Here is a 25,879-nt window from a genome sequence, read left to right on the forward strand (position 1 = left end):
GAAAGTGGAGAAGTTCATCAAAGAGTACAAAGTTTCAGTTAGACAGGAAAAATAAGCTTTAGCGATTTATTGCACAGAATAATGACTGTATTAAATAATAATGCACTGTATATTTTATTTTGTTTTGTTATTTATTTTTGAGACAGAGTCTCACAATGTTGTCTAGGCTGGTGTCAAACACCTAGGCGCAAGCGATCCTCTGGCCCTATCCTCTTGAGTAGCTGGGACTACAGGCATGTACCACCATACCACACCATTTGCATATTTTAAAATTGCTTGTGTACGATGCTCACGATCTGGCTGACAGGATCATTCATACCCCCAACCTCAGCATCACACAATATACCCATATAGCAAGCCTGCACATATACCCCATTAATCTAAAGTAAAAGTTAAAAATACTTTTTCAAAATAACAAAATAAATAAATAAATAAAATTGCTAAAAGAGTGGTGCATGCCTGTAATCCCAGCTACTCAGGAGGCTGAGGCAAGAGAATCACTTGAACCCAGCAGGTTGTGGTGAGCCAAGATCATGCCATTGCACTCCAGCCTTGGCAACAGAGTGAGACGCCATCTCAAAAAAAAAAAAAAAAAAAAAAAAGAAAAGGGTAGATTTTAAATGTTCTCACAACAACAAAAAATGATAAGTATGTAAGATTCTTAACCACAGGTGATGTACCTCACAGGAAGAGCTTCTCTTTCAAGATGTGTAGCTGCCCGATGGGTTCTTCCTGCCCACTGCACATGCAAAATCAGTTTATGGAGACCATGGCATTGCAGTAAAGAAAGAGGTTAATTGACATGATGCCAGCCACACCATGTGGGAGGCAGTTATTACTCAAATCAAACTCATCTAAGGCTTGGAGGTTAGGGATTTTTCAAAGGTAATTTGGTAGGTAGCAGGCTAGGGTATGGGGAGTGCTGATTGGTTGGGTCAGAGATGAAATCATAGGGTGTTGAAGCTGTCCTCTTTCTCTGAGTCGCTTCTGGGTGGGGACACAGAAGCCGTTGGCTGGTCCCGGTGGAGCCATGGGAAATCCTGAGAAGATATCTCAGAAGGCCAATCCTACGTTCTACAAAAGTAACATTATCTGCAGGGGTAACTGAGGAAGTTGCATATCTTGTGGCTTCTGGAATAACGCCTCACAATTGTTTTTGTCTACACCTTAGCAGAATTTAGGCTCCTCTCCTCCTCCTAGCCTGGTGGTCTCTCATTAGTATTACAAGGGTGGTTGAGTTTGGGGGAAGGGTTATTATAATTTAAACTATAAACTAAATGACTCCCACATGTAGCTTGGCTTAAACCCAGGAATAAGTAAAAGCAGCTTGAAAGCTAAAGGCAAGAGGGAGGTTGGCTAGATCAGCTTTCTTTCACTGCCATTATTTTCTCACTGTGATAATTTTTGCAAAGGCGGTTTCAGATGTGATTGGATTTTTGGATACTGTGAACCCTGAATATCTGAGACTGGTCTCGGTTGATTTAGAAAGTTTATTTTGCCAAGGTTGAGGCTGCATGCCTGTGGCACAGCCTCAGGAGGTCCTGACGACATGTGCCCAAGGTGGTCAGGGCACAGCTTGGTTTTATACATTTTAGGGAGACATGAGACATCAATCAATATATGTAAGATGAACACTGGTTCCATCCAGAAAAGCAGGACAACTCAAGCAGAGGGATCTTCCAGGTCACAGGTAGGTGAGAGTCAAATGGTTGCATTATTTTGAGTTTCTGATGAGCCTCTCCAAAGAAGGCAATTAGATAAGCATTTATCTCAGTGCACGGAGGGATGACTTTGCATAGAATGGGAGGCAGGTTTGCCCTAAGCCATTCCCAGCTTGACTTTTCCTTTTAGCTTAGTGATTTTGGGGGCCTCAAGTTTTCTTTTCCTTTCACATTTCCCCCCTTTTCTGTTTAAAAATCTTTTGGAGAAAGCATTTTAGAAGAAAACGAGTCTCTGGTCTCAGGTTTCGTCTGGTCTCTCACAGCTGGGATGGTTTATTCCTAGGCAGGTGGGTCTTGAGTTATTAGAAAAGCTCATTTTTATCAGGTTGAGAATCCTCATGTCCTATGAAGAGAAAATAGGGGGAGGAAGGGAGAAAAACAACAAACAAAATAACGATCCTAGAAAATTGATATAGGCCACATTACTCTGAAGTCCATACGTCAGTAGGCAGGTATGAAAGTAGCTTATATATGTAAATAGGCTGCTGTTATTTTCTTCTGAAGTTTAAGTTGTCTAGCTTCAGTTCACAGGGCTTCAAAAAGCACAGCTTAGCTTTCAGTGACTCCAAATTAGGAAAAATGGGAAAAAAGAAAGGGAAAAAATTGAAAACGTTATATTGAAGACTTGTAGCCAAGAAAAACTAGAATTTGGTCCAAACTGTAGAAAATAATAAAAATTGAAAAACATTGGGCAAGACTAGAATCTAACAACAGGTGTACTATAGTTTTTAAAACATAGTTTTTCTCTCTCCAGTTTCTCATTTTTACTAAAGATAAACCATGGTAGGACTGATTTCCTTTATTATACTTGGCCTGATTATTTGTATACAGTGCAGCAAGAATAATTATTTTTTTTACACAGGCTTTTAAATTGGCTTTGATGGAACTTTATTCCATAGAAGGAATCTCAGAAAAGACTTTTTTAAAGCTGAGCCCTGCCATGGATTTGTACCATCAAATACCTATGAGTTGCATGAATTCCTCTCCTTTTGAGGTCCCGAGGTAAAACTTGGGGCTCCTGGGCCTGTCAGAAAGTGACATTCTTTATTTACCACAGATCAGGAACCCTGTTCATGGACTGTGTAGACAGGGTATTTGGCCAGCTTTCCCAAGGGGCTTTTACTGGCTTCATAAAACAAGTTTAATTCCTTAAAGGAAAGCACACCATTCCAGTCAAAGCCATGGTAGAATAACCAGTTTCTTCAATTGTGTCCTGTTACAAATAAAAACAGATTATTATTGCACTTATGCAAATAACTATATTGCGATAAGTTAAGAATACTCACAAATAGTTTCCAAATTCAGGAGAAATCAGGCAGAGAGAAACAAATATGCTCCAAATTTTGTTCACAGGAGTATAATAACTTGTTAAAAGCTGTCAATAGCTCAAAAGAAAAGTTTCCTTGACTCTGAAAAAAACAAAACAAAGGATCAACAACGTTTTAAGCAAAAAGTCAAAAAGATTACTTCAGTCTTCTATAAGTTCAGTCCATGTAGTTCATTCCTGTTCTGCTTGATATTCATGAACATTTCAGCTCTCCATGAGTCCCGAAAGTTTTTCCTCTATTCTGATGTCACAATCTCCAAAGTTACCAGAAACCTGCATTCAAGAGCACCTTTTAGTTTTATAGCTGATTATAAAACCACTTTCTTTCTTTTTATTTTTTTGAGATGGAGTCTCACTCTGTCACACAGGCTGGAGTGCAGTGGTATGATCTCAGTGCACTGCCACCTCTGCCACCCGGGTTCAAGTGATTCTCCCGCCTTAGCCTCCTGAGTACCTGGGATTACAGGCACCTGCCACCATGCCTTGCTAATTTTTGTAGTTTTAGTAGAGACAGGGTTTCACCATTTTGGCAAGGCTGGTCTTGAACTCTTGACCTCATGATCCACCCACCTCAGCCTCCCAAAGTGCTGAAATTACAGGCATGAGCCACCGCACCCAGCTATAAAACCGCCTTCTAAAGAGGACCAAAACAAGACAATTGTCTGTGGATAACAAAAAGTTTAGGGCAGCCATAGTCAAAGATACAATTGACAAGGAAATTTGTTACCTCTGTGGCACAAAATAATGTAACATAACATTATTACTGATAATGTACAGTAAGTCATATCAGAATTATAGGAGTTTCCCATAATTTTAGAACACATACCAATAACATATTTATACAAATACAGTCCAAACAAAACCAAACACAATTTCATACTTGACAATGCTTTCTGTATAATTTTTATACCAAATAAGCCAAATTATGTCATTTTTGGACTTTAGGGAACCTAGTATCTTAGATGATTAGGACAGAAAAATACATAATTTATAATTTGATTTTGGAAAGTTTGTCAGACATCAAAGGTTTAAAACACTTGATATCACAGGTCATTGTAAAATAAGTCACTCATTTGACCAAAGTGATAGCTGAAGGATTTCAAAAAACAGGCAAAAGCTTTCATTGTTTTGGAGAGGAGACTTAATTTTTCAAACAATAAACCCTCATTTAAAAAAACAGCAGGAAGCTAATTAAATTTGTTTTTCAAAATTTTATAAACAAGCTATAAAATTTTAATCTTGACCATAACGTATAACTTCCATAAGCCTTTTATAACCTTTATTAAGGAGTCAGTTAATGCTTCAAGAAAATGTTGTTAATCTGACACAGGGGCCCATGTGCTGGTCTTGTGTCAGTGTGCCTTTGACATTAGTGATTAATTTACAGAGAAACTCAACTTATTTTATCTCTCAAAATTGGCCCTTACAATCTCACATGCCCATGCTAGTCCCCGGGCCTTGAGGATTTGAACAGCTTTAATTCTGTGTGTCAGGATGCAGTTCATTTTGATTGGCATCTTCTACTGGGCCTGAGGATGAGGCTTGAATCGCTGTCAGTGTTTAAGATTTTCTACTGGGCCTGAAGATGAGGCTTTAATTACTGTCAGTGTTTAAGATTTAGCAGGACTTGGTGCCCTTTCTAGACCCAGGAGTCAAAGCCCTGTAACTTTATGTCGGAAGGACTTGAAAAGCGCATACAGAAAGATACATGGATGTACTAACCCTAATTTAAGAAAATTTTTTCAATCTCAGTTTTTTTCTTAAGTAAATCAAAATTTAATAATAATGGCAATTATTTCAGGAAACCATAAAATCTGTTAGGCCAGTTACCAAAAGGCAAAAGAAAAGACCTTCTGCACTGCACAGAATATTATGATGAAAGAAAACATTTCCTTTAGACCTTTAAGAGAATATTGTTAGCATCAGGCCACAAAAAACAGAACTTGAGGAAAAAAACTTTTATGAGCTGACAGTGAGTTGAGGGAGAGCATTACTATTTTGCACCCTTTCAAAGAGGAGAGACAATAAAAAATGGTGAGATGCAATAAATGTTGAACTTTGGATTAAAAAAATCAGAGTCTCTTATAATTTATTAAGAGTAAATAAGTCCCTTAAGAAAATTCATTGTTTTAACCAATTATTTAGTGTATAAGTTTTTTTTTACATCAAGCCCAATCTCTAGAAAGATCTTCCGCCTCAGCCTCCCAAGTACCTGGGATTACAGGTGTGCACCACCACATCCAATTGATCTTTGTATTTTTAATAGAGACTGGGTTTCGCCATGTTGGCCACGCTGGTCTTGAACTCCTGACCTCAGGTGATCCACCCCTTCGGCCTCCCAAAGTGCTGGGATTACAGGCATGAGCCACTATGTGTCTGGCCCTATTTGTATTTTAGATTTGTGCTGTTCAAAAGGTTTCCCCAGTAAGCATATACTACTTTTATAACGAAAATTTTAAAATTTTTATGGATTTTGGTTTTTTCCCCCAGATTTACTGAGGTATGATTGATGAATTAAACAAAAAACAATACTGTATATATTTAAGGTGTACAACGTGATGATTTATTTTGTGAACTGATGACACAATCAACTTAATACACATCTCTCACCTCATACAATTATCCTTTTTTTTGGAGATACAGACGCCTAAGGCGTAGACCTTTGCAAATTTCAAGTTATATTAACGATAGCCACCGTACTGTATAATATTAACTATAGCCACCATGCTGTATAACATTAACTCTAGCCACCATGCTGTATAACGTTAACTCTAGCCACCATGCTGTATAACGTTAACTCTAGCCACCATGCTGTATAATATTAACTCTAGCCACCATGCTGTATAATATTAACTCTAGCCACCGTGCTGTATAATATTAACTCTAGCCACCATGCTGTATAATATTAACTCTAGCCACCGTACTGTATAATATTAACTCTAGCCACCATGCTGTATAATATTAACTCTAGCCACCATGCTGTATATCAGACCTTCAGAACTTCACCTTGTAACAGGAAGTTACACCTTTAATCAGCATCGCCACAGTCTGCATTCCCCCAGCCCCTGGCAACCACTGTCCTACTCTGTTTCTGTGAGTTGTGACAGTTTTAGATCCACATATGAGTGACATGCAGTATCTGTGTTTCTGTGCCTGGCTCGTTTCACTTAGCATAATGACTTTGGGTTCATCCACATTGTCACACATGACAGGATTTCCTTCGTTTTCATAGCTGAATAATATTCAGTTGTGTATACACACCACATTGTCATTAAACACCAAAAATTTTTAGGTTGTTTCCATATCTCGGGTATTGTGAATAACGCTGCAATGAACATGGGGGTCCAGGTGTCTCTTTGAGCTTCTGATTTCATGCCCTTTGGATATACACCCAGAAATGAGGTTGCTGGAGCACATGGTAGTCCTGTGGCTTTTGAGGAACCTCCAGAGTTTTCCATAAGAGTTGTACTAATTTACATTCCCACCAACAGCACACAGGGTTCCCTTTTCTCCACATCCTCATCAACACTCACTATCTTTTGTCCTCTTGGTAACAGCCATTCTAACTGGAGCGAGATGAGATGATACTCACTGGGGTTTTAATTTGCATTTCTCTGGTGCTTAGTGATGTTGAGCATTTTTTCATACATCAATTGGCCATTTGTATGTCTTCTCTGGAAAAATATCTATTCAAGTCCTTTGCCCATTTTTAGTAGGGTTGTTTTTTAGTAGGGTTTAGTAGGTTGTTTTTAGTAGGGTTTTTTTTTTCTTTTGCTATTTTAGATACTAAGATATCATTAGATATATGGTTTGGAAAATATTTTTTCCCAACCTGTAGTTTTGCTGATTTTTTTTCTTGGCTGTACTGACACTTCTTAACTTTTAAAGTGGCTAAAGTAACTGCCACTGTATAAAATTAAAGTTTTTTATTTTCATTATGTGGAGAAGACAGACTTATCTATCCCAGGAATCAGTATAAACACAGAACCCACTAAAACAAGAGAGATTTTGCCAGAAAACCCCATGTGACTCTTTGGGCCGCAGCTGCCTCATCTAAAATCGGGAGAGGTAAGCTGTGAACCTGATGGCAGCCACTACCGACTACTGAGGGCCATGCTTTCTCACCCCGAGGCAGGTGCTGCTGTCCTCACCCTTTACAGGTGAGGAACCACGGCTGGGAAAGGCCATCACCCTCACATGGTTATATCAAGGCCTGTGTCCGAACTGTTATTCTACAATGCCTCTATTTTCCCTAAAATAAAGAAACTCTAAATGAAATTTATTCATTTTTACAAAGGAAATAAAGTAGAAATTAGATTCCTACCCTGTGGCAACAAGTGTTCTTTGCTCTTCTGCGATGGATGGACCCATCCTCTATGCACAGTGCGATGACACCACGGCACTCCCCGTTCTCCATCAGGAGATCCAAGGCAAAATACTCCACAAAACACCTGGTATCATATCGCAGAGACTAAAAGAAAGAAAAAAAGGGCAAGAAGTGTTAAGCCAACCTTTAAGGTTTTAAGGTGATATCTGCTCATGTGAATAGGTGAAAGAACTTGATCCAAATGGACCAGGTAAATCCAAGGAGATCAGCAACAGTGTCAGTGACACTGTGAGGGCCTGAGAGGCATTCCACGCCGAGCAGTACAAGCAAGGCAGGTGTGCTAGAGAATGCAGCAGCAACACCTCCTATGTTGGTGACACATTTCCTACTTCTACACAACCCGAAGAGGCACTCCACACTGTCCGGTGGCCGCATGCAGCTCCACTCGGAGTCTGGTGCCAGAGTGAGGTCCGCAGACCATGGGGTCACAGCCCAGATGGGAGCTACTGGCAACACATAACCACTTAATTAATTAAAATAAATCAAAACGTTTAGCTCTTCAGCTACACCAGCCACATTAGCAACAGCCCCATGTGGCTGGCAGCTACCAAAGCGGACGGTTGCAGACGAGCAGATTCCAGCACCGCAGAAAGGTAGGCGCCGGACAGCGCTGCCCGCCTGGACCTGCCATTCCCTCAGCCAGCGCAAGTTGCTCTCGTGAGCCTGGGCCAGCTCCCCACATGACAGCTCCTGCTCCGGACGGAGCCGCTGTCTCCTCCCACCACACACTTGTCGATGCACTCAGCCAGAGAAGTCACTGGTGTTCTAACAACCTGCAAATTAATGATCCGTCCCCATTCATCAGAAAACAACAAAGTTCAGAACATTGATTACTCTGAATCAATACTGTTCAGAATATTATTTGGTCATGCCAAAGCGGACCCTGATTACACAGTAACTATTGTCACCTCAAGTCTTTGTCCAGTGGTAATAGTTAATATTAAAACAATCCATGGCCGGGTGTGGTGGCTCACGCCTGTAATCCCAGCACTTTGGGAGGCCGAGACGGGTGGACTGCCTGAGCTCAGGAGTTCCGGACCAGCCTGGGCAACATGGGAAACCCTGTCTCTACTAAAATACAAAAAATCAGCAAGGCGTGGTGGCATGCACCTGTAGTCCCAGCTACTCTGGAGGCTGAGGCAGGAGAATCGCTTGAACCCGGGAGGCAGAGGTTGCAGTGAGCAGAGATCGCGCCACTGCACTCCAGCCTGGGTGACTGAGTGAGACTCCATCTCAAAAACAAAGCAAAACAAAACAAACAAACCAAACCAATCCATTCAGGAACTCAGAGGTGGTAAAAGAGCCTTAAAATACTTGTTCTTTGTCTTTTTTTGAGACAGGTCTCCTGTTGCCCAGGCTGGAGTGCAGTGGTATGAACATGGCTCACTGTCTCAAGTGATCCTCCTGCCTCAGCCTCCTGAGTAACTGGGATTACAAGCATGTACCACCATGCTCAGCTACTTCTTAAACTTTTTGTAGAGACAGGGTCTCGCTATGTTCTCCAGACTGGTCTCAAACTTCTGGTCTCAAGTGATCCTCCTGCCTTGGCCTCCTAAAGTGCTGGGATTACAGACGTGGGCCACTGTGCCTGACCTGCTTGCTCTGTTCTTACATGCTGAGTGTCACATATGCCAAGCGAAAACCTGGTATATAAGATTATCAATTCAACTTTCCAACATAGAGGCAACAACTCACACATTGCCTTAGGGGCAGCTTCTCAAGGCACACGTCCGCTCCTGTCACATCCAGTCGCTGCATGTGCCCCACACCGCTGTTCTCTGTTGCTTTTTATGCAATCTCTGGCTGACTCACTGGGCACGCTAACCCATTCCCCGCTGTCACCATAAGCCCCAGCACTACGGGTCCTGTCTCAGGTGGACGGGGGGCGGCCTTACCCTCTCATATAAGGTGTGCAATATTGAGTGGCCGGTCCGATCAGCCACACAGCAGCACCGATGGACCTGCCCGCCCTTTCCAAACTTGAGGCTCTGTCCACCAAATGCACGCTGATAAATCTTCCCATCTTCAGTTCGGCTAAACGGCATGCCATACTTTTCTACCTGTGAAAGATAAAAACAAACAAAAGCCTTATTACCTTAAAGGAGTCAAGATATTCACAGCTAATCTACACTAAACGAAACTTAGTACAAATCTGCAAACCCAAAGTAACCTATTATATGAAAATGTCAACACTTCATCAAAGAGAAGTTTTTCTTATTACATGTAATGCATAGTTCATGACAGACAAAACCTTCTCTTGTGAGCTTTGCTAATCACCATTCTTTCGGCTGCCACATCTGCCTCAATTGCTTACATTTTTTCCAGGGCTCTTGTACTAGAAACAGGCCACAAGAGCACCGAGCCTCCCGCCCATCACCTCGACCACGGCAGTGGGGGCCTGCTCCATCACGTAGTGGATGGCATCCTGGTCCCCCAGCCAGTCGGAGCCCTTCACGGTGTCGTAGAAATGCCACCTCCAGTTGTCCTCCTCCATGTTCCCCAGAGCAGCATTGATTCCAACCTGGAAACACCAACCACTCCTTACAAGCCACAAACAGGAGCCCCAACTTTGTCTTCCAGGCCCAAATCCACCCGCTGGGGGATTCAGAGAAAGCCAACTACTCACGCGGTGACTCCCAGTGAGGGCTGACCTCAGCAGAGGAGCAGCCAGGCCTGACAGATTCCAGATCACAACCCCTCCCAGACTCACCCAGTGATTCCATCCCTTAGCCTCAGTCTCCTCATCTGTGTGGTGGAGACAGAGGGAACTCCAGGAAGGGCTGACTGGAGCAGTGAGTGAAAGGCTACCTGTAATATGCTTATTACCTAACGTATCTGGCACAGAAAAGGTACTCCATGAATCTCTCCACATAATTTTATTAACAAATCTTCCCAACAGCATTTACGGGCATGTGTTAAAGATTAGAAGTGCTTCCTGCCAAGTAATAAACTCCACACTCAGAGTCGCACTCCCCTGTACCCCTACTTCCTTTGGCTGTGTGTGCCCACCACCACCTTACCCCTCAGAGAGTCCCAGAAGACAGCAGCACAGGGACAAATGAAACCCTTGCCCTTTTCTTCCCCAACCTAAATTCTGATTCCTCCTCTTTAGATGATCTCCTTTTCTTAAGGTGTTGGGGTGGCAGGGGTGGGTGGGGAGGGTAGCAGGTGAGATGGTCAGAGAAGGTGTTGGGGTGGCAGGGGTGGGTGGGGAGGGTAGATGGTCAGAGAAAACCCAAGTGTGACTGGAGTCTGAATTACGAGTGACAACAAGGCTCCCGCCCTTCAAAGTCCCCAGGGAAGAGGCTCCAGGGATAGACCCGAGAGGGTGAGCTGAGTAAGGCACAGCAACAGGCCATGTGGCTGGAGCACGGGGAGGAGGCAGGAGGCTGCCCAGGTAGAAAGTGCGAGGCTGCGCGGGACCTGCACGGAGTGGGAGCACAGTGGGGCATCTTTCTCTTACCTGAGCTGCAACAGTGTGTGACCTGGTAGGAAACAGCTTAGTAACACATGCTGTATTCAACCCTGCCTCGGAAAGGCCAAATGCAGCTCGCAAGCCTGCCCCTCCAGTGCCTACCACCACTGCATCAAATTCATGATCCACTACTGGATACTGAGCAGAAATCTGGAAAAGAAAAATTCACCTGTCAATCACATGTTCCACTATGCCAAATATGAAGACTCTTGTGCCAGTGAAAGAGCTTGACAAAGATAAAAGGAGCAACTGCTGGGCACACAGGGCCTCCATCCTGTCCTGGGGCTGAGCCCTGCACAGCACGGGGAGAAGTAGGCACATTCGCTCCTGGAGGAGGGACTGATAATCAGATTCTATGAATGGTAGAGGGTCTATTCCGTGGGATCAGACTGAGGACCACACCTCTACTTCAGGGCCGTGCCTATGCTTATGCCTGAGAAAGAGCATTCAGTCGCTATTGTGAGCTTATGAGAAAAGAACTTCTCAGCAAGTTTCAGTTTTCCAACAGAGAGAGAACAGGCACACTCAATACCAAGGAACCCACACCAGAAGGGCCCCACGGTCCTCTTTTCAGTAGGATTTTATCATCTATCACAGCAGATACTGTTCATTTTAATTTATTGCTTTACTTGACCTAAATTTAAATCTAGTTTATAGATACATAAGAGATACAAGTAAAAATGTTAACATCTATGTTTATATTTGTACTTGCAATTAAGTATTATTACACTGAAAATAATTTCAGCATGCATTGGATACCTATGAGAAATTTTTCCCTTATGTCTATGACTCATATGAAAACAAACTGGTATAGATCCTTACCCCAAGCCAAAAAAATCATTTATAATGGAACAAAAAGCATGAACTTACGGGATCTGAAACTTTAGCAGATGTCCTCTCGTTCCTTCAACAGTGAAGTGAAAACCTCGGGTTCCTGTTTGCAACGCTGTTGGCCACTGGAGACACAGAAGACACAGATCCAGAGGGTTAGTGTCCTGAAGGAACAAATGCTGTGGGGGATAGTAATTCAAATTTCCCCTTGCAAACTGTTCACCTTCTTCTGTACCCAGGTGCTCCTGTGCATCCAGAGAGCTCAGCTGGGACCCTCTACTTAACCCTGAAGGGCAGCCCAAGGGGCAAGGAAGGACTGAGCCCCCAGGTCCTCCTTTCCACCCTGACTTGGCACTCTAGAAAACCAGGATGAAGCTTGTTTCCAAAAAGGATACTCACTGACTCAGATACGAGATGAAAAAGGCGCACTTCCTCTGGGAAGTCTTCACTTATGCTACTTAGTGGAGGAGGGGAAAGACATCCAGATCATATTACTGTATGTGGTATTTTGCAAATAATGAAGCATTTTAACCGGCTCCATCAGAGCCCTTTCCACATTACAGTTCCAGTCGTCCAGGAGGGCTTGCGCTCAGTTCAAAAGGCACTGGACACTGAATCAGGAGATCTGTATCCTGGAACAGTAAAGGCTGACAGCCCAGAGGGAAGATGTGTCATCCCTTCATCACACAGGAGGATGCTGGATGCACACTCTCCCCTGCCTGGCTGCTGCTGGCTTTTTCCTGGCCAACGTCTACAACTTGACAGATCTCGCTGCTTAAATTTTCCATCTTAGAAACCTTTACTCAAGAAAACTGGTTTTAGTGTTTAGTTTTTAGTGGCTCTGTGTGAGAGAGGTGACACTGTCCCATATGCTAAGGTTGGCCAGCCATTTAGGGGATACGTTTTCCATTCTGCTGGCGGCATTTTAGAAGACGACTGAATAGTCTCAGAAATTTCATAAATAGTTTTAGGGGCTGGGCGCGGTGGCTCACGCCTGTCATCCCAGCATTTTGGGAGGCCAAGGTGGGCAGATCACCTGAAGTCAGGAGTTCGAGACCAGTCTGGCCAACATGGCAAAACCCCCTCTCTACTAAAAATTAGCTGGGCGTGGTGGCGGGCACCTGTAATCCCAGCTACTTGGGAAGCTGAGGCAGGAGAATCGCTTGAACCCAGGAGGGAGAGGTTCCAGTGAGCCGAGACTGTGCCACTGTACTCCGGCCTGGGCGAGAGAGCGAGACAATATCTCCAAAAAACAAAAGAGAAGGAAAAAAAAGCTTTAGGAAATTATGCACTCAGCAATCAGAAGAGGGGATGTGAGGGGTGTCTTCAAGTATTTAGAAATACTTGCAATTCACAAATTACTTATTATGTGGGATAAAAAATTATTCTTCATTTCTCCAATTTCTAGTCTCTGTTTTTATTGACATAAGCTAATTCAGTTTTTTCTTTTTTCAGAAAATGAGAAAGAACAAATATTCTTCTACCTTAGTATAATTTTTTACATGGTAAAATCATATTTTAAGAAAGAAGTCTTTGAAATAATTTTAATAAAAACGTTCTTGAAAATTTTGTAAAGTGCCCTATTAACATAGGTAGTAGCACCAATAAAAACAGTATTTTATACCAAATGTAAGTAGAAACAGTGAGATCACTCAATGTTTATTCGTTCTTTCTAGGATGTTGATGTGGAATACACACTGCCCACCCCCCACCACACACACACACAGCGGGCTTAAAAGGGGCAGCTACTATAACACAATCTTGAACAAATCATCACGCCATCCCCCCGGGGAAAAGGACACTAACCCTCTGCATCTAAATCTCATCTGGGGCAGATTTTTGAATCTGGAAAGCCCAACTTTAAGCCAATGTCAGTCTTTAGATAAAACTCAAAACTACTTTTGACACAAAACTAGTCTTTTGTGCCAGTTATTAATTTTTTTAGGAGAAACTATCAAACATTTCCTCTAAGAAAAAACATCGGGAACATATAACTAAAAGGAATACTTAGACCTTGCTTAACTATACAGAATTTCAGATGACTGAATCAGGAGGTGGAGGGGGAAAAGTAAGAAGTGCAGAGACATTCATATCCGAAATCTAGCAAAGTCAGGGGTCCTCATCGAATAACATGCACCTATAAATCATGAGCAAGAAACTAATCTGCAGGTACAACCTACACAATCACAAAAGCAGCCAACGAAGAACCCAAAAACGCACGACTTTCTGTAGGAAAAGCTACCTTCATCAAGATAAAAAGACTTTAACAAAACCCAAGACTAAATTTTGGTTCCATTTTGCTATCTTGCCATCTGGTCTGAGGTGCCTGGGGCCTTAGTCTGCAGAAGGAACACTGGGCACCATCTGGGTTGGGGACAAAGACACTGGCTCTATCTAGCTTCTCTCCAACCACAAGCTACCATTGCCCCTAAAAAGTCCCACTGACCATGGGCTTCACCTCCTGCTTGTGGACGCCCTCCCGGCAGCTCCTAAGAGCCCAAGATGCGGCGGGGGTCTCTGCTCAGTCAGCACCAACCACAGCAACACGCTAGAACGGTTTACACGCTTTCCGATGCTGACAGGATGGCTGTATGACTAATCCTCACATTTAATTCAGAGATTTTTAAGAACTATTTCAAAAAGGAGAAAATTGCACAATCACAGGCATAACTCAAATCAATATTGCTGAATGCCTTGGTTCCTATTGAGATTTCTACTCTGCAATTTAAAATTACTCTGTAATTAAGAGGTGGGTGGGTAAGTTCATTTAAAAGAACCAAACAACTAAACCTATCCAATTTCGCTTGATTAAATAAAATCCTAGAAGGCCGATTCTGAAGATGCAATCGTAGAGGGCACATTCAGACAAACAGAGAGCAAGGGCTCAGGGAAGTATAACCCTGACCATCATCCTGGACTAAGCCGAGCCCGGCCCTCGAGGTACTCCGCGCACAGGCAAGCACAGCTCCTGGAGTCCTCGCTCGGTCAGTGCCCTGAGCTCTCCGTCTGATTTTTAAAAACTGGCACAGCTGCTTTTAAACACCGGCACATTTTTGGTGGCACAAGGGCCACCAAACAGGACCCAAAGTACAGGTCCTTAACTTCCAAGGTCCCGAAGTGGACATGCACAGATTTGCGCCTTCTGGAAAGGGGAACTGCAAGCCCAAGCAGGGGCGCGCCGCGCTTCCCACCGGACACCCACCCGGCCGAGCCCGGCCACTCCTCGCACCCACCCGGGCGATTTCACCCGCCCCGCCAGCCCCACCCACGGGCTGCGGGCGGCCCCTCAGGACAACCCTCACAGAGGGCGGCAGAGGCCCGGCCCAGCCAGGACTCCACCCCGGTGACCCTGGGCAGACACGACTCCTCCCCGAGTCCACCCGCCAGGCACTGAGGCGAGGGGCTACCTCAGCCCGCGAGGTCGCCGGACCCCAGGCCCGGACCAAAGCGGCGGAGGGGACGCCCAGCAAGCCCGCGGGGTCGTGACCTTCACCGGGACGCGGACTACCTGCTTAGGACCGAGCTCCCCAGGCCCCCGAGTACACTCCGCGGCTCCCCCTCGCACCGGCACACGGCTCTCCCAGCCCCTTCCCGATCCCCGGGCAAGGGGCGCGGGGACCCGGCGCCCGCTCCGCTCGGACCCGCTGGGGACCGTCCCGCTCCTACCGCCGCCTCGCCCCCCTCCTGCCCTGGCCGGTCCGCGGCAGGGACTCACCGCCTTGGCCAGCGCCAGCGCCAAGCGCTTAGCAGCCGCGACAGGCCCCGGACCCCCAACATGTCTGTAGTCGCCTCCGCGCAGTCCCGCCAGTCCCTGCGCAGACTGCGCCTGCGCTCCACGCCCGGGTCAAGGGGGCGGTAGTGGGGGACATTGCGCCTGCGCACCACGCCACGCCCGGGCCGGGGTCTAAGGGGCGGGGACGCCGCGCCTGCGCAAAGCGGACCCGCGGACGGTGGCGCTGGGTGGACACGGAGGTCCCGCGCTCCCCGACCGAGACAGGGCGGGCCCTATTTCGGGGAGGTGTTGGGCACCAACACTTTTTAAAGCCCCGTGGGTGGTTCTCCGGGATCTCCCAGACCGAGAGGGCCTGAACGTCCAGACCGCAGCGAATGGGGTCGAAATGGGCGGCGCTCGTCCGCGGAGGTGGGCGGGAGCGGCCCGGGGCCTCCGGCCTCTAGGGAGCGGGAGTGACCCTCGGTTTCTGGCCTCCGAGGGGCGGGAGCGATCCTCAGCCATGTCCCTAGCCTCTCGCTTCCGGCTGATTATTAAATTTTTTGTAGAGGCGGGATCTTGCTCTGTTGCCCAGGCTGGTCTCGAACTTGTGGCCTCAAGCGATCCTCCCTCCTCGGCCTCCCCAAGTGCGGGGATTACAGACAGAGCCACTGCGCACGGCCGTGGTCAGCTTTGAAAGCTGGGTAGATCCCTTTGGCTTATACGCCTTTCTGCTAGCTTACCCTGATTCTGCTTCTGGTTCAGATAGTATTTTAATATTTCTAGTGTGTCTTTCTGTAAGATATCTGAAATCTTTTTGTGGAATGAAGTGGCATGAAAAATAAACCAATAATCATTAGTGATTATGTTTCCTGTCTTTTCACTTTATTAAAATCTTCGTCTTGTGCATCATGTTTAACAATTTTGAGTTATTTTAGTAAATTTGCAAGGGTTCAGTCCCATTTTATTGATATTTGGGTTGTTTCCCATTTTTGCTCTTAATAACACCGTACAGAACATATTTGTGACCATAACTTTCTCTTTAGGATTATTTTTTTAGATGTATGCCCCAGACGTGGCCTTTATTGGCTTGCAGGGAATGAACATCATACCTCCTAGACTTATTTTTTTAAAGTTACACTGTTTTAGTCCTGGGTTAGTTACCTAATTTTGTTTGGTTTGAGATGGACTTTCGCTCTTGTTGCCCAGGCTGGAGTGGAATGGCGGGATCTCGGCTCACCGCAACCTCTGCCTCCAGGGTTCAAGAGATTCTCCCGCGGAGCTTACACTGAGCGGAGATGGCGCCACTTCACTCCAGCCTGGGCAACAGAGCAAGACTATATTGCTTTAATTTACTCTGCCGGCTATCTGGAGAGATGCAACCTCATCAGCAGAAATTATTTCCACCCTGCTGCTTTTTAAATGTTATTTCCTATAGCCAGGTACTGAGCCCTTCAATTGAGGTCTAAACCGTCCACCCTCTCCCTCCGGGATTGCCAAGCCTGTGGTTTCAGTTCCATGCTCCCAGGTAGATGATGTCAACTCAAAGTCAATGTGCTTTTGAAATACTTTTTGTGTTTTCTTAATTTTAAGAGTTTTTTTTTTTTTAAATATGTTTTTGTTTCATGGAGGTGACACCCTCTGTCTCTGAGTTGTGGGAGCCTTCCTCCTTCAGTCTGCATGTACTGAAGCCAGTGTTTGCTGTACAGCCCCTCAGCCGCAGCAGCCCACAGTGAGGTGCAGGTGCTCACGCCATCGCCCCAGAGAGCTCCTCCATTCTCCCCTCCACCCGTATCCCCTCGAAACCACTGCCCTGCTCCCCAACACGGTACACTGTCTTCTCCAAGATGTCATGTGTTGGCATCCTTCGGCCTGTGCCCATGGAAACTAGCTTCCTTCACCGGGCATGTAGCCTGGGAGACCTGGCGCATTTGGGTGCATCTTTCCACTGCTGGTTGGTGTCCCCTATGTGGAAGCATCCGCGTTGGTTCACGCCCTCTCCTGCTCCTGCCGATGGACATTTTGTTTTCTTCCAGTTATTGGCAATGAGGAATGAGGCCTAAACACTTGTGTGCAGGTTTGTGTGTGCACGTTTAAGTTTTCGCTTGGGGGACATTTCAGGAGTGGGGTTGCTGGATGACATGGTAAGGATGTGCTTAACTTCGTAAGAAACTCCCGGACCACTTTCCAGCATGGCGGGACCCCTCCCATTCCCACTGCAGCTTATGAGGGTCCCAGTTCCTCTGCATCATCACTAGAACCTGGGTTGGCCCATGGTTTTTGTCTGTTTTTAGCCATTTTAATACATTTGCAGAGGTACCGTTGACTGGCATTTCTCCAGCATCTCTATGATGTTGAGCCTCTTTCTCGGGCAATATGCCCTCCTTATACCTTCTTTGATGAGGCCTCCATTCAAATATTTGCCATCTCTTTACTACTGGGGTTTTTACTTTCCTATGGTTCAGCTTTGATGCTTCTTCATATATTCTGCGTGCCAGTACGTTGTGAGATGTGTGATTCACACATATTTTTTTCTAGACCATAGTTTGTGTTTCATTCTCTTTAGATTTTTATATTGCTTTATAGAATTATAATTTTAAATTTATGACTACATTTAACTTGTCAGTCTTTTATGAATCATGCTTTTGGTGTCATGTCTAAGAACTTTTCGCCTAACCCCAGGCCATACAAGTTTTCCCCTGTGTTTTTACCTAAGGGTTTGATAGCGTTATGTTCTCCATTTAGGCCGTTAATAAATGTTGAGTAACATTTTGTGTCCGCCATGGCCATACCTTTCTCCATCTCTCACCGTATCGTGGGCATTTGCAGCTCCCAGTGCGCCGTGCTGTTCCCGTCTTCTTGGTCCGCTCCTCCTGTCATACCTTTCTCCATCTCTCACGGTATCGTGGGCGTTTGCAGCTCCCAGTGCCCCGTGCTATTCCCGGCTTCTTGGTCTGCTCTTCCTGTGAGTTCCAGGGCACGTCTTAGTGCTGGCGCTGTCCTGGTCCATCAGGGGGTCCCATGAGCTTCTCCGTGTGGGAAGGTTGGAACTGTGATGCTGACGGGATGCCCTGTGAGTCAGGAGGAGGTGCTGACGGGGGTTTCCATGTAGGAGAGAGAGGTGTTTAGTTTTCCGGATGGGGCAGACTTGAGAGGGGACAAACGTGAGAAATGCCACCAACGAGAAGTGCAGGCACAGCAGGTCTCGGGGCCGCCCAGCCGTGTGGGAGCCAAACGTGGATGTGTCAGTGGCCACGCCAGGAGGTAAACCCTCAACCAAGGGCCTCTGGGTGTCCAAGACCAAGTCTTGCTCAAGAGGTGCATTCAGCTGAGCCAACCATGGCAGAAATGCATAAGGGAGATCCCATGGTTCCTCTGTTTAAATCCCCTGCTAATCCCACCAGACTCAGAGAAGCAGCCAAGTCCTCACAGCAGCCTGCAACCCCTGCCTGACTCGGCCTCCTCTTGGCTCTGATTCTCCGTACCCTTCTATCCCTGTCTCTTCTTCCATCAGAGAGGAGATCCGGCACGTTTATCCTGGTGGACTCAAACCCATCTTTGCCCCACATATAGTCACCAGAATGAATAGGTATAATCTAGAAAGAGTCCTTTTGAAAAAGAAAAAAGCAGGCCAGGCATGGTGGCTCATGCCTATAACCCTGCAGGGACCAGCCCCACAGGGTCGGTGGGTCTCTCCCTGTGTGTGGCGACGAGAGAGTGTAGAAATAAAGACACAAGACAAAGAGATAAGAGAAAGGGCAGCTGGGCCTGGGGAACCACTACCACCAATGCACGGAGACCGGTAGTGCCCCGAATGTCTGGCTGCGCTGTTATTTATTGGATACAAGGCAGAAGGGGCAGGGTAAAGAATGTGAGTCACCTCCAATGATAGGTAAGGTCACGTGGGTCACGTGTCCACTGGACAGGGGGCCCTTCCCTGCCTGGCAGCCGAGGCAGAGAGGGAGAGGAGACAGAGAGAAAGACAGCTTATGCCATTATTTCTGCATATCAGGGACTATTAGTATTTTTACTAATTTACCACTGCTGTCTAGAAGGCAGAGCCAGGTGTACACGATGAAACATGAAGGCGGACTAAGAGTGTGACCACTGAAGCACAGCATCACAGGGAGACGGTTAGGCCTCCGGATAACTGCAGGTGAGCCTGACTGATGTCAGGCCCTCCACAAGAGGTGGAGGAGCAGAGTCTTCTCTAAACTCCCCCGGGGAAAGGGAGACCCCCCCCCCCGCCCTTTCCCGGTCTGCTAAGTATCGGGTGTTGTTCCTTGACACCTTTTGCTACCGCTGGACCACGATCCGCCTGGTAACGGGCATCTTCCCAGATGCTGGCATCACCGCTAGACCAAGGAGCCCTCTGGTGGCCCGGTCCGGGCATAACAGAAGGCTCGCACTCTAGTCTTCTGGTCACACCTCACTATGTCCCCTCAGCTCCTATCTCTGTATGGCCTGGTTTTTCCTAGGCTGTGATTATAGAGCGAGGATTATCATAATATTGGAATAAAAAGTAATTGCTACAAACTAATGATTAATGATATTCATATATAATCATATCTAAGATCTATATCTGGTATAACTATTCTTGTTTTATATTTTATTATACTGGAACAGCTCGTGTCCTCTGTCTCTTGCCTCGGTGCCTGGGTGGCTTGCCACCCACATAATCCCAGCACTTTGGGAGGCTGAGGTGGGAGAATCACCTGAGGTCAGGAGTTTCAGACCAGCCTGGACAACATGGTGAAACCCCATCTGTAGTAAACATATAAAAATTAGCTGGGCGTGGTGGTGCGTGCCTGTAATACCAGCCACTTGGGAGGCTGAGGCAGGAGAATCATTTGAACCCAGAAGATGGAGGTTGCAGTGAGCTGAGATCGCGCCACTGCACTCCAGCCTGGGTGACAGAGTGATATTCTGTCTCAAAAACATACTAATAGGAATAATAAAGGAAAAGTGCAAAAATTCAAACAACTTAACAGAAACTGGGCAAAAGAGCTGAGCCAGCCCTCCACAGAAGAGGAAATGTGGAGGAATGGCTAATGAAAACATGAAGAGGGGCTCAGCCTAACAGGGGGAGATATCACGTGACACCCACCAGACGGGCAAAAATCCCACAACCCAATCCATGCAGGTGTTGGGGAGAATGGAGAGAAGCAGGAACACCAGGCACTGCTAACGCTTGTGAAGTATATTTCTGCTATGCTTGTATATGAAAGAGTGTGTGTTGTGGGTTATGAGGAAAATTACATTTTTACCTGGGATGAAATTTTAAAACTTGAAAGCTACTGACCAGAAGAAACTTGCGCTTGTGTACAAAAGAAACGCCCAAGAACGTTCCTAACAAAACACAGTCCTAAGGGCCCCAACCTGGCCAAACACTCATCCACGGGAAGATGAAGACATTTCCCATGCTCCCCTCAGACGACGGGAGACCGTGCAGCAATGAAACTGAGCCATGTCAGTGTGGGTGGGTCTCAGGGAGAGAATGGAGGACGAAAATAGACACAGAGCAGATGCTCAGAGCCATGCAGTGCAGGAGCAGCCACGCAGGAGAACTTCCTCACGTCAAAGTTCAAAACTACAGCCGAGGCAACAGAGCAAGACCCTGCCTCAAAAAGAAAACAAAGTTCAAAAACTAAATGGCATATTTTTTAGGGATGTACGCACACGGTGAAAGAAACGCACTATGAAGGAAAGTGTGCAAATAATAAAGACTAAAGCAGGAAGTGATTCCCTCCATAGGAGAAGGGAAGGGACTGGGACCCAGGCAGGGCCTCCAGGGAGCATCCAAAGTTATGTCTCTTCAGATTCTACTCCCTAAACTTGGTGGAGGTCCTCTGTGTCCAATGTGTCAATATTCTTTATACCTTACCCATACTGTACAAATGCTTTATTTCTATTCAATATTTAGAAGACAGTTATAAACAAGATGCATTCAATAGCAAGGTGGCAGATGAACATCAGGAAGGAACATCCATGAGCTTCCATCCACGGAACCTCACCATGGATACGCTTGTGATCAAGGGCCTGGTCTCCCCTCAAGACACAGTCACAGATCAGAGGCCACACCATCATAGCAGTGGAGCAGGACCAGCTGGGACAGGGTCCTTCTGTGACACCTGCTGCATCACCAGGCTGGGTGAACGGACTCAATTGCCAGAACTCACAGAATAGCAGTATCAGCACCGAAACCTCACAGGAAAAATGGTAAGTTCTAAGTTTCTCCATTAATAGTAACTCTCAGATTAATCTGTCATCCATCGCTTCTCCAAGAAATAACTTTTTAGGGTGACGTGCCAGGCGCCATGTTGGAGGGCTGGTAGTAGCGGCTTGGGGAGGTGCTCACTCTGTCGGTCTCACTCTCTCACACGCTTCCCCTGTTTCCCTTCGTTCCCCCCACCCCACTTGGCCTGCGTGCTGGAGGGTGTGCGAGGGAGTGGGAGGATGTCGGGGGGTGGGGGGAGGCGTTCCCGTCCCCAAGAGACCCGTGGAGGGAGGCGGAGGCTGTGAGGGACTCCGGGAAGCCATGGACGTCGACAGGCTCCAGGAGGCGCTGGAAGATTTTGAGAAGAGGGGGAAAAAGAAAGTTTGTCCTGTCCTGGATCAGTTTCTTTGTCATGTAGCCAAGACTGGAGAAACAGATTCAGTGGTCCCAATTTAAAGGCTATTTTATTTTCAAACTGGAGAAAGTGATGGATGATTTCAGAACTTCAGCTCCTGCGCCAAGAGCTCCTCCCAACCCTAATGTCGAATATATTCCCTTTGATGAAACAAAGGAAAGAATACTGAAAACTGTCACTGGATTTCACCGTATCCCTTTTACTATTCAGCAACTATGAATTGTTAACAGATCCAAGGAGAAACTACACAGGAACAGACAAATTTCTCAGAGGAGTAGAAAAGAACGTGATGGTTGTTAGCTGTGTTTATCCTTCTTCAGAGAAAAACAATTCCAATAGTTTAAATCGAATGAATGGTGTCATGTTTCCTGGAAATGCACCAAGCTATACTGAGAGGTCTAATATAAATGGGGCTGGGACACCCAGGCCACTTAATTGACCAAAGGTTTCTTTGTCAGCCCCCATGACAACAAATGGGTGGCCTGAGAGCACAGACAGCAAAGAGGCAAATTTGCAGCAAAGTGAAGAGAAAACTCACAGTGACTCTTCGACATCTGAATCAGAAGTTTCCTCGGTGAGCCCTCTGAGAAATAAACATCCAGATGAAGATGCTGTGAAAGCTGAGGGGCATGAGGTAAAAAGACTCAGGTTTGACAAAAAGGCGAAGTCGGAGAAACAGCCAGTCAAGCGACTTGCAGAGAAATTTCTTCAGTTATGGTAGAAGAAACAGAAGCATCACCTTCATCTCACAATAAAGACAAAGAAAGCCGTGGTAACCAGCACCGCGTTCAGAAGAGGATGAAGAAGATGAAGAGGAAGAAGAAGGGATTGAGAGACCATCTGTAAAAGGGAGGAGTAAGGAGGTCCTCAAATTCTTGCATTCATTGTTTTTGTGAAAGAACTGTACATCATGGAACTCCTTGTAATGCCGACGCTGGGCTTTTCTCCCACCTGTATGCAGTTGCTGCTGAATTTCAGGGGATGTGATTTGAACTACAGAACATCGGAATTCATGAAACTTAACTGTGGAGGTATTTTGAAAATAAAATTTAAGTACAACAACATTTGCTTATTTTTAGTCTTTTATGACATCAAGAGAAATGATCCCAGAACGAAAAAAACAAGAAAAAGAATCTGATGATGCCTCAACTGTGAATGAAGAGACTTCTGAGGAAAATAATGAAATGGAGGAATCTGATGTGTCTCAAGCTGAGAAAGATTTACTACATTCTGAAGGTAGTGAAAACAAAGGCCCTGAAAGTACTGGTTCTTCTGACTGCCGTGAAACAGAAGAATTAGTAGGATCCAATTCCAGTAAAACTGGAGAGATTCTTTCAGAATCATCCATGGAAAATGATGACGAAGCCACAGAAGTCACCGATGAACCACTGGAACAAGACTATTTAGAAACATTTACATGCAGTATTTTACACACAGTTCTGGTTTTAACACTGTATAAAACTTTTATGTAAAAAAGTGCACCTTTAGTTTTATAAGAAAAGCAGGTTGTAAAATAAAGTACTTTATGGATAATTCCTGAAAGAGTTGTCCACGTAAGAACTGTGCATATCAGCTCCTCTGGGTCCTGTTTACCTTACCGCTGATTTCTCTTTCTTTCTTTCTTTCTTTTTTTGGTCTGGGCAAATCAGTGGTTTGTATATAAATTTTTTTTTTTAATTTAGGACTGAAGTTTTTAAACTGGAAAGTAATTATAATTTTGAACAGTTTTTTGAGATTATCACATTTAGTTTATACACATGCAAGAAGATTTTGTCTTGTGTCTGATAGCTCTAGCAGTTTTCATATTTTGGTCATAGTTTCAACATTTTAACATGTGAATGTTATATATATATATATTATTCTAAGGGGGAAAATGTTATATTTTTCTGTTTGTATAAGAGATAAATACAGTGGATACTCTTTCTATTGGTAATGACTCAGTTCATCTCTTTCAGAAGACATTTTCTTTCTCTTCTGAGTAACTGAAATAAAATCTGGCCTTTGTGAAACCCTGGAAATACCACGACCCTCAACTAGAAACACCAATACCAGCTCCTCCGCGAGTTTCCAGCTCCACAACCTAAGACATCAGAGGCAGCATTGGTTCCTCACGTAGAGTCCAGCTACGGGACCCTCATATTTGAACCGCAGGGCCATCTCATCCCTGGATCTCCAGCTGCACGACACTCAAATTAGAACACCATCAGCTCCTCCCCAGGTCTCCACCTGCACAGCCCTCGAATGGGAATGTCAGCTCCTCCCCGGGTCTCCAGCTGCAGGGCCCTAAAACTAGAACATCAGCTCCCGCCTGGGTCGCCAGCAGCACCACCCTCAAACTGGAACATCACATCCCCACGGGTCTCCAGCTGCAGGGCCCTCAAACTGGAACATCAGCTCCCCACCAGATCTCCAGCTGCACGGACCTCAAACTGGAACATCAGCTCCCCACCGGGTCTCCAGCTGCACTGCCTGCAAACTGGAACATGAGCTCCCTGCCGGGTCTCCAGCTGCATGGCCCTCAAACTGGAACATCAGCTCCCCACCAGCTCACCAGCTGCACGGCCCTCAAACTGGAACATCAGCTCCACCCCAGGGCTCCAGGTGCACAGCCCTCAACCTGCAACCTCAGCTCCCCACCGGGTCTCCAGCTGCATGGCCTTAAACTGGAACATCAGCTCCCAGGCCCTCAAACAGGAACATCAGCTCCCCACAGGGTTTCCAGCTGCACAGCCCTCAAATTGCAACATCAGTTCCCCGCTGGGCCTCCAGCTGCGCCGCCTCAAACTGCAACATCAGCTCTCCACTGGGTCTCCAGCAGCACGGCCCTCAACCTGGAACATCAGCTCCCCCCAACCCGGGTCTCCAGCTCCACAGCCCTCAACCTGCAACACTGGCTACCCACCGGGTCTCCAGCTGCACGGCCCTCAAACTGGAACACCAGCTCCCTGCCGGGTCTCCAGGTGCACAGCCCTTAAACTGGAACATCAGCTCCCCGCCGGGTCTCCAGGTGCACGGCCCTCAAAATGGAACATCAGCTCCCCGCCGGGTCTCCAGGTGCACGGCCCTGAAACTGGAACATCAGCTCCCTGCCGGGTATCCAGCTGCACGGCCCTCAAACTGGAACATCAGCTCCCCACAGGGTCTCCAGCTGCACGGCTCTCAAACAGGAACATCAGCTCCCCACAGGGTCACCAGCTGCACGGCCCTCAACCTGCAACACTGGCTCCCCACCGGGTCTCCAGATGCACGGTCCTCAAACTGCAACATCAGTTCCCCCCGGGTCTCCAGCTACACCGCGTCAATCTGGAACATCAGCTCCCTGCCGGGTCTCCAGCTCCACGGCCCTCAACCTGCAACACTGGCTCCCCACCGGGTCTCCAGATGCACGGCCCTCAAACTGGAACATCAACTCCCCACCGGGTATACAGCTGCATGGCCTTAAACTGGAACATCAGTTCCCCGCCCAGGTCTCCAGATGCACGGCCCTCAAACTGGAACATCAGTTCACCGCCGGGTCTCCAGCTGCACGGCCCTCAAACTGGAACATCAGCTCCCCGCCAGGTCTCCAGTTTGAGGCCCATGCTCCTGGAGACCTGGCGGGGAGCTGATGTTCCAATTTGAGGGCCATGCAGCTGGAGACCCAGCGGGGAGCTGATGTTCCAGTTTGAGGGCCATGCAGGTGGATACCCGGTGGGGAGCTGAAGTTCCAGTTTGAAGGCCATGCAGCTGGATACCTGGTGGGGAGCTGAAGTTCCAGTTTGAGGGCCGTGAAGCTGGAGACCCGGTGGGGAGCTGAT

At 46.4% G+C, this 25,879-nt stretch overlaps 1 protein-coding gene and 2 pseudogenes across 1 annotated transcript; 2 read left to right on the forward strand and 1 right to left on the reverse strand.

Moving 5' to 3' along the window:
- Positions 1-52: 52 nt before the first annotated feature.
- On the reverse strand, positions 53-15,577 carry LOC115934054 (succinate dehydrogenase [ubiquinone] flavoprotein subunit, mitochondrial-like; annotated as a pseudogene).
- Positions 15,578-21,931: 6,354 nt separating this feature from the next.
- LOC115934000 (serine/threonine-protein phosphatase 4 regulatory subunit 2-like) lies at positions 21,932-23,554 on the forward strand (annotated as a pseudogene).
- A 1,190-nt stretch (positions 23,555-24,744) lies between these two features.
- On the forward strand, positions 24,745-25,632 carry LOC115933999 (uncharacterized; the record flags this gene model as incomplete). The annotated part of the gene is made up of 1 exon (XM_031009348.3): positions 24,745-25,632. A coding segment is annotated over one exon (780 nt), but the record flags the coding sequence as incomplete, so codon positions are not given.
- Positions 25,633-25,879: the final 247 nt, after the last annotated feature.

Source organism: Gorilla gorilla, chromosome 2 (assembly GCF_029281585.2).
Source record: "Gorilla gorilla gorilla isolate KB3781 chromosome 2, NHGRI_mGorGor1-v2.1_pri, whole genome shotgun sequence".
Classification (NCBI taxonomy): Eukaryota; Metazoa; Chordata; class Mammalia; order Primates; family Hominidae; genus Gorilla; species Gorilla gorilla.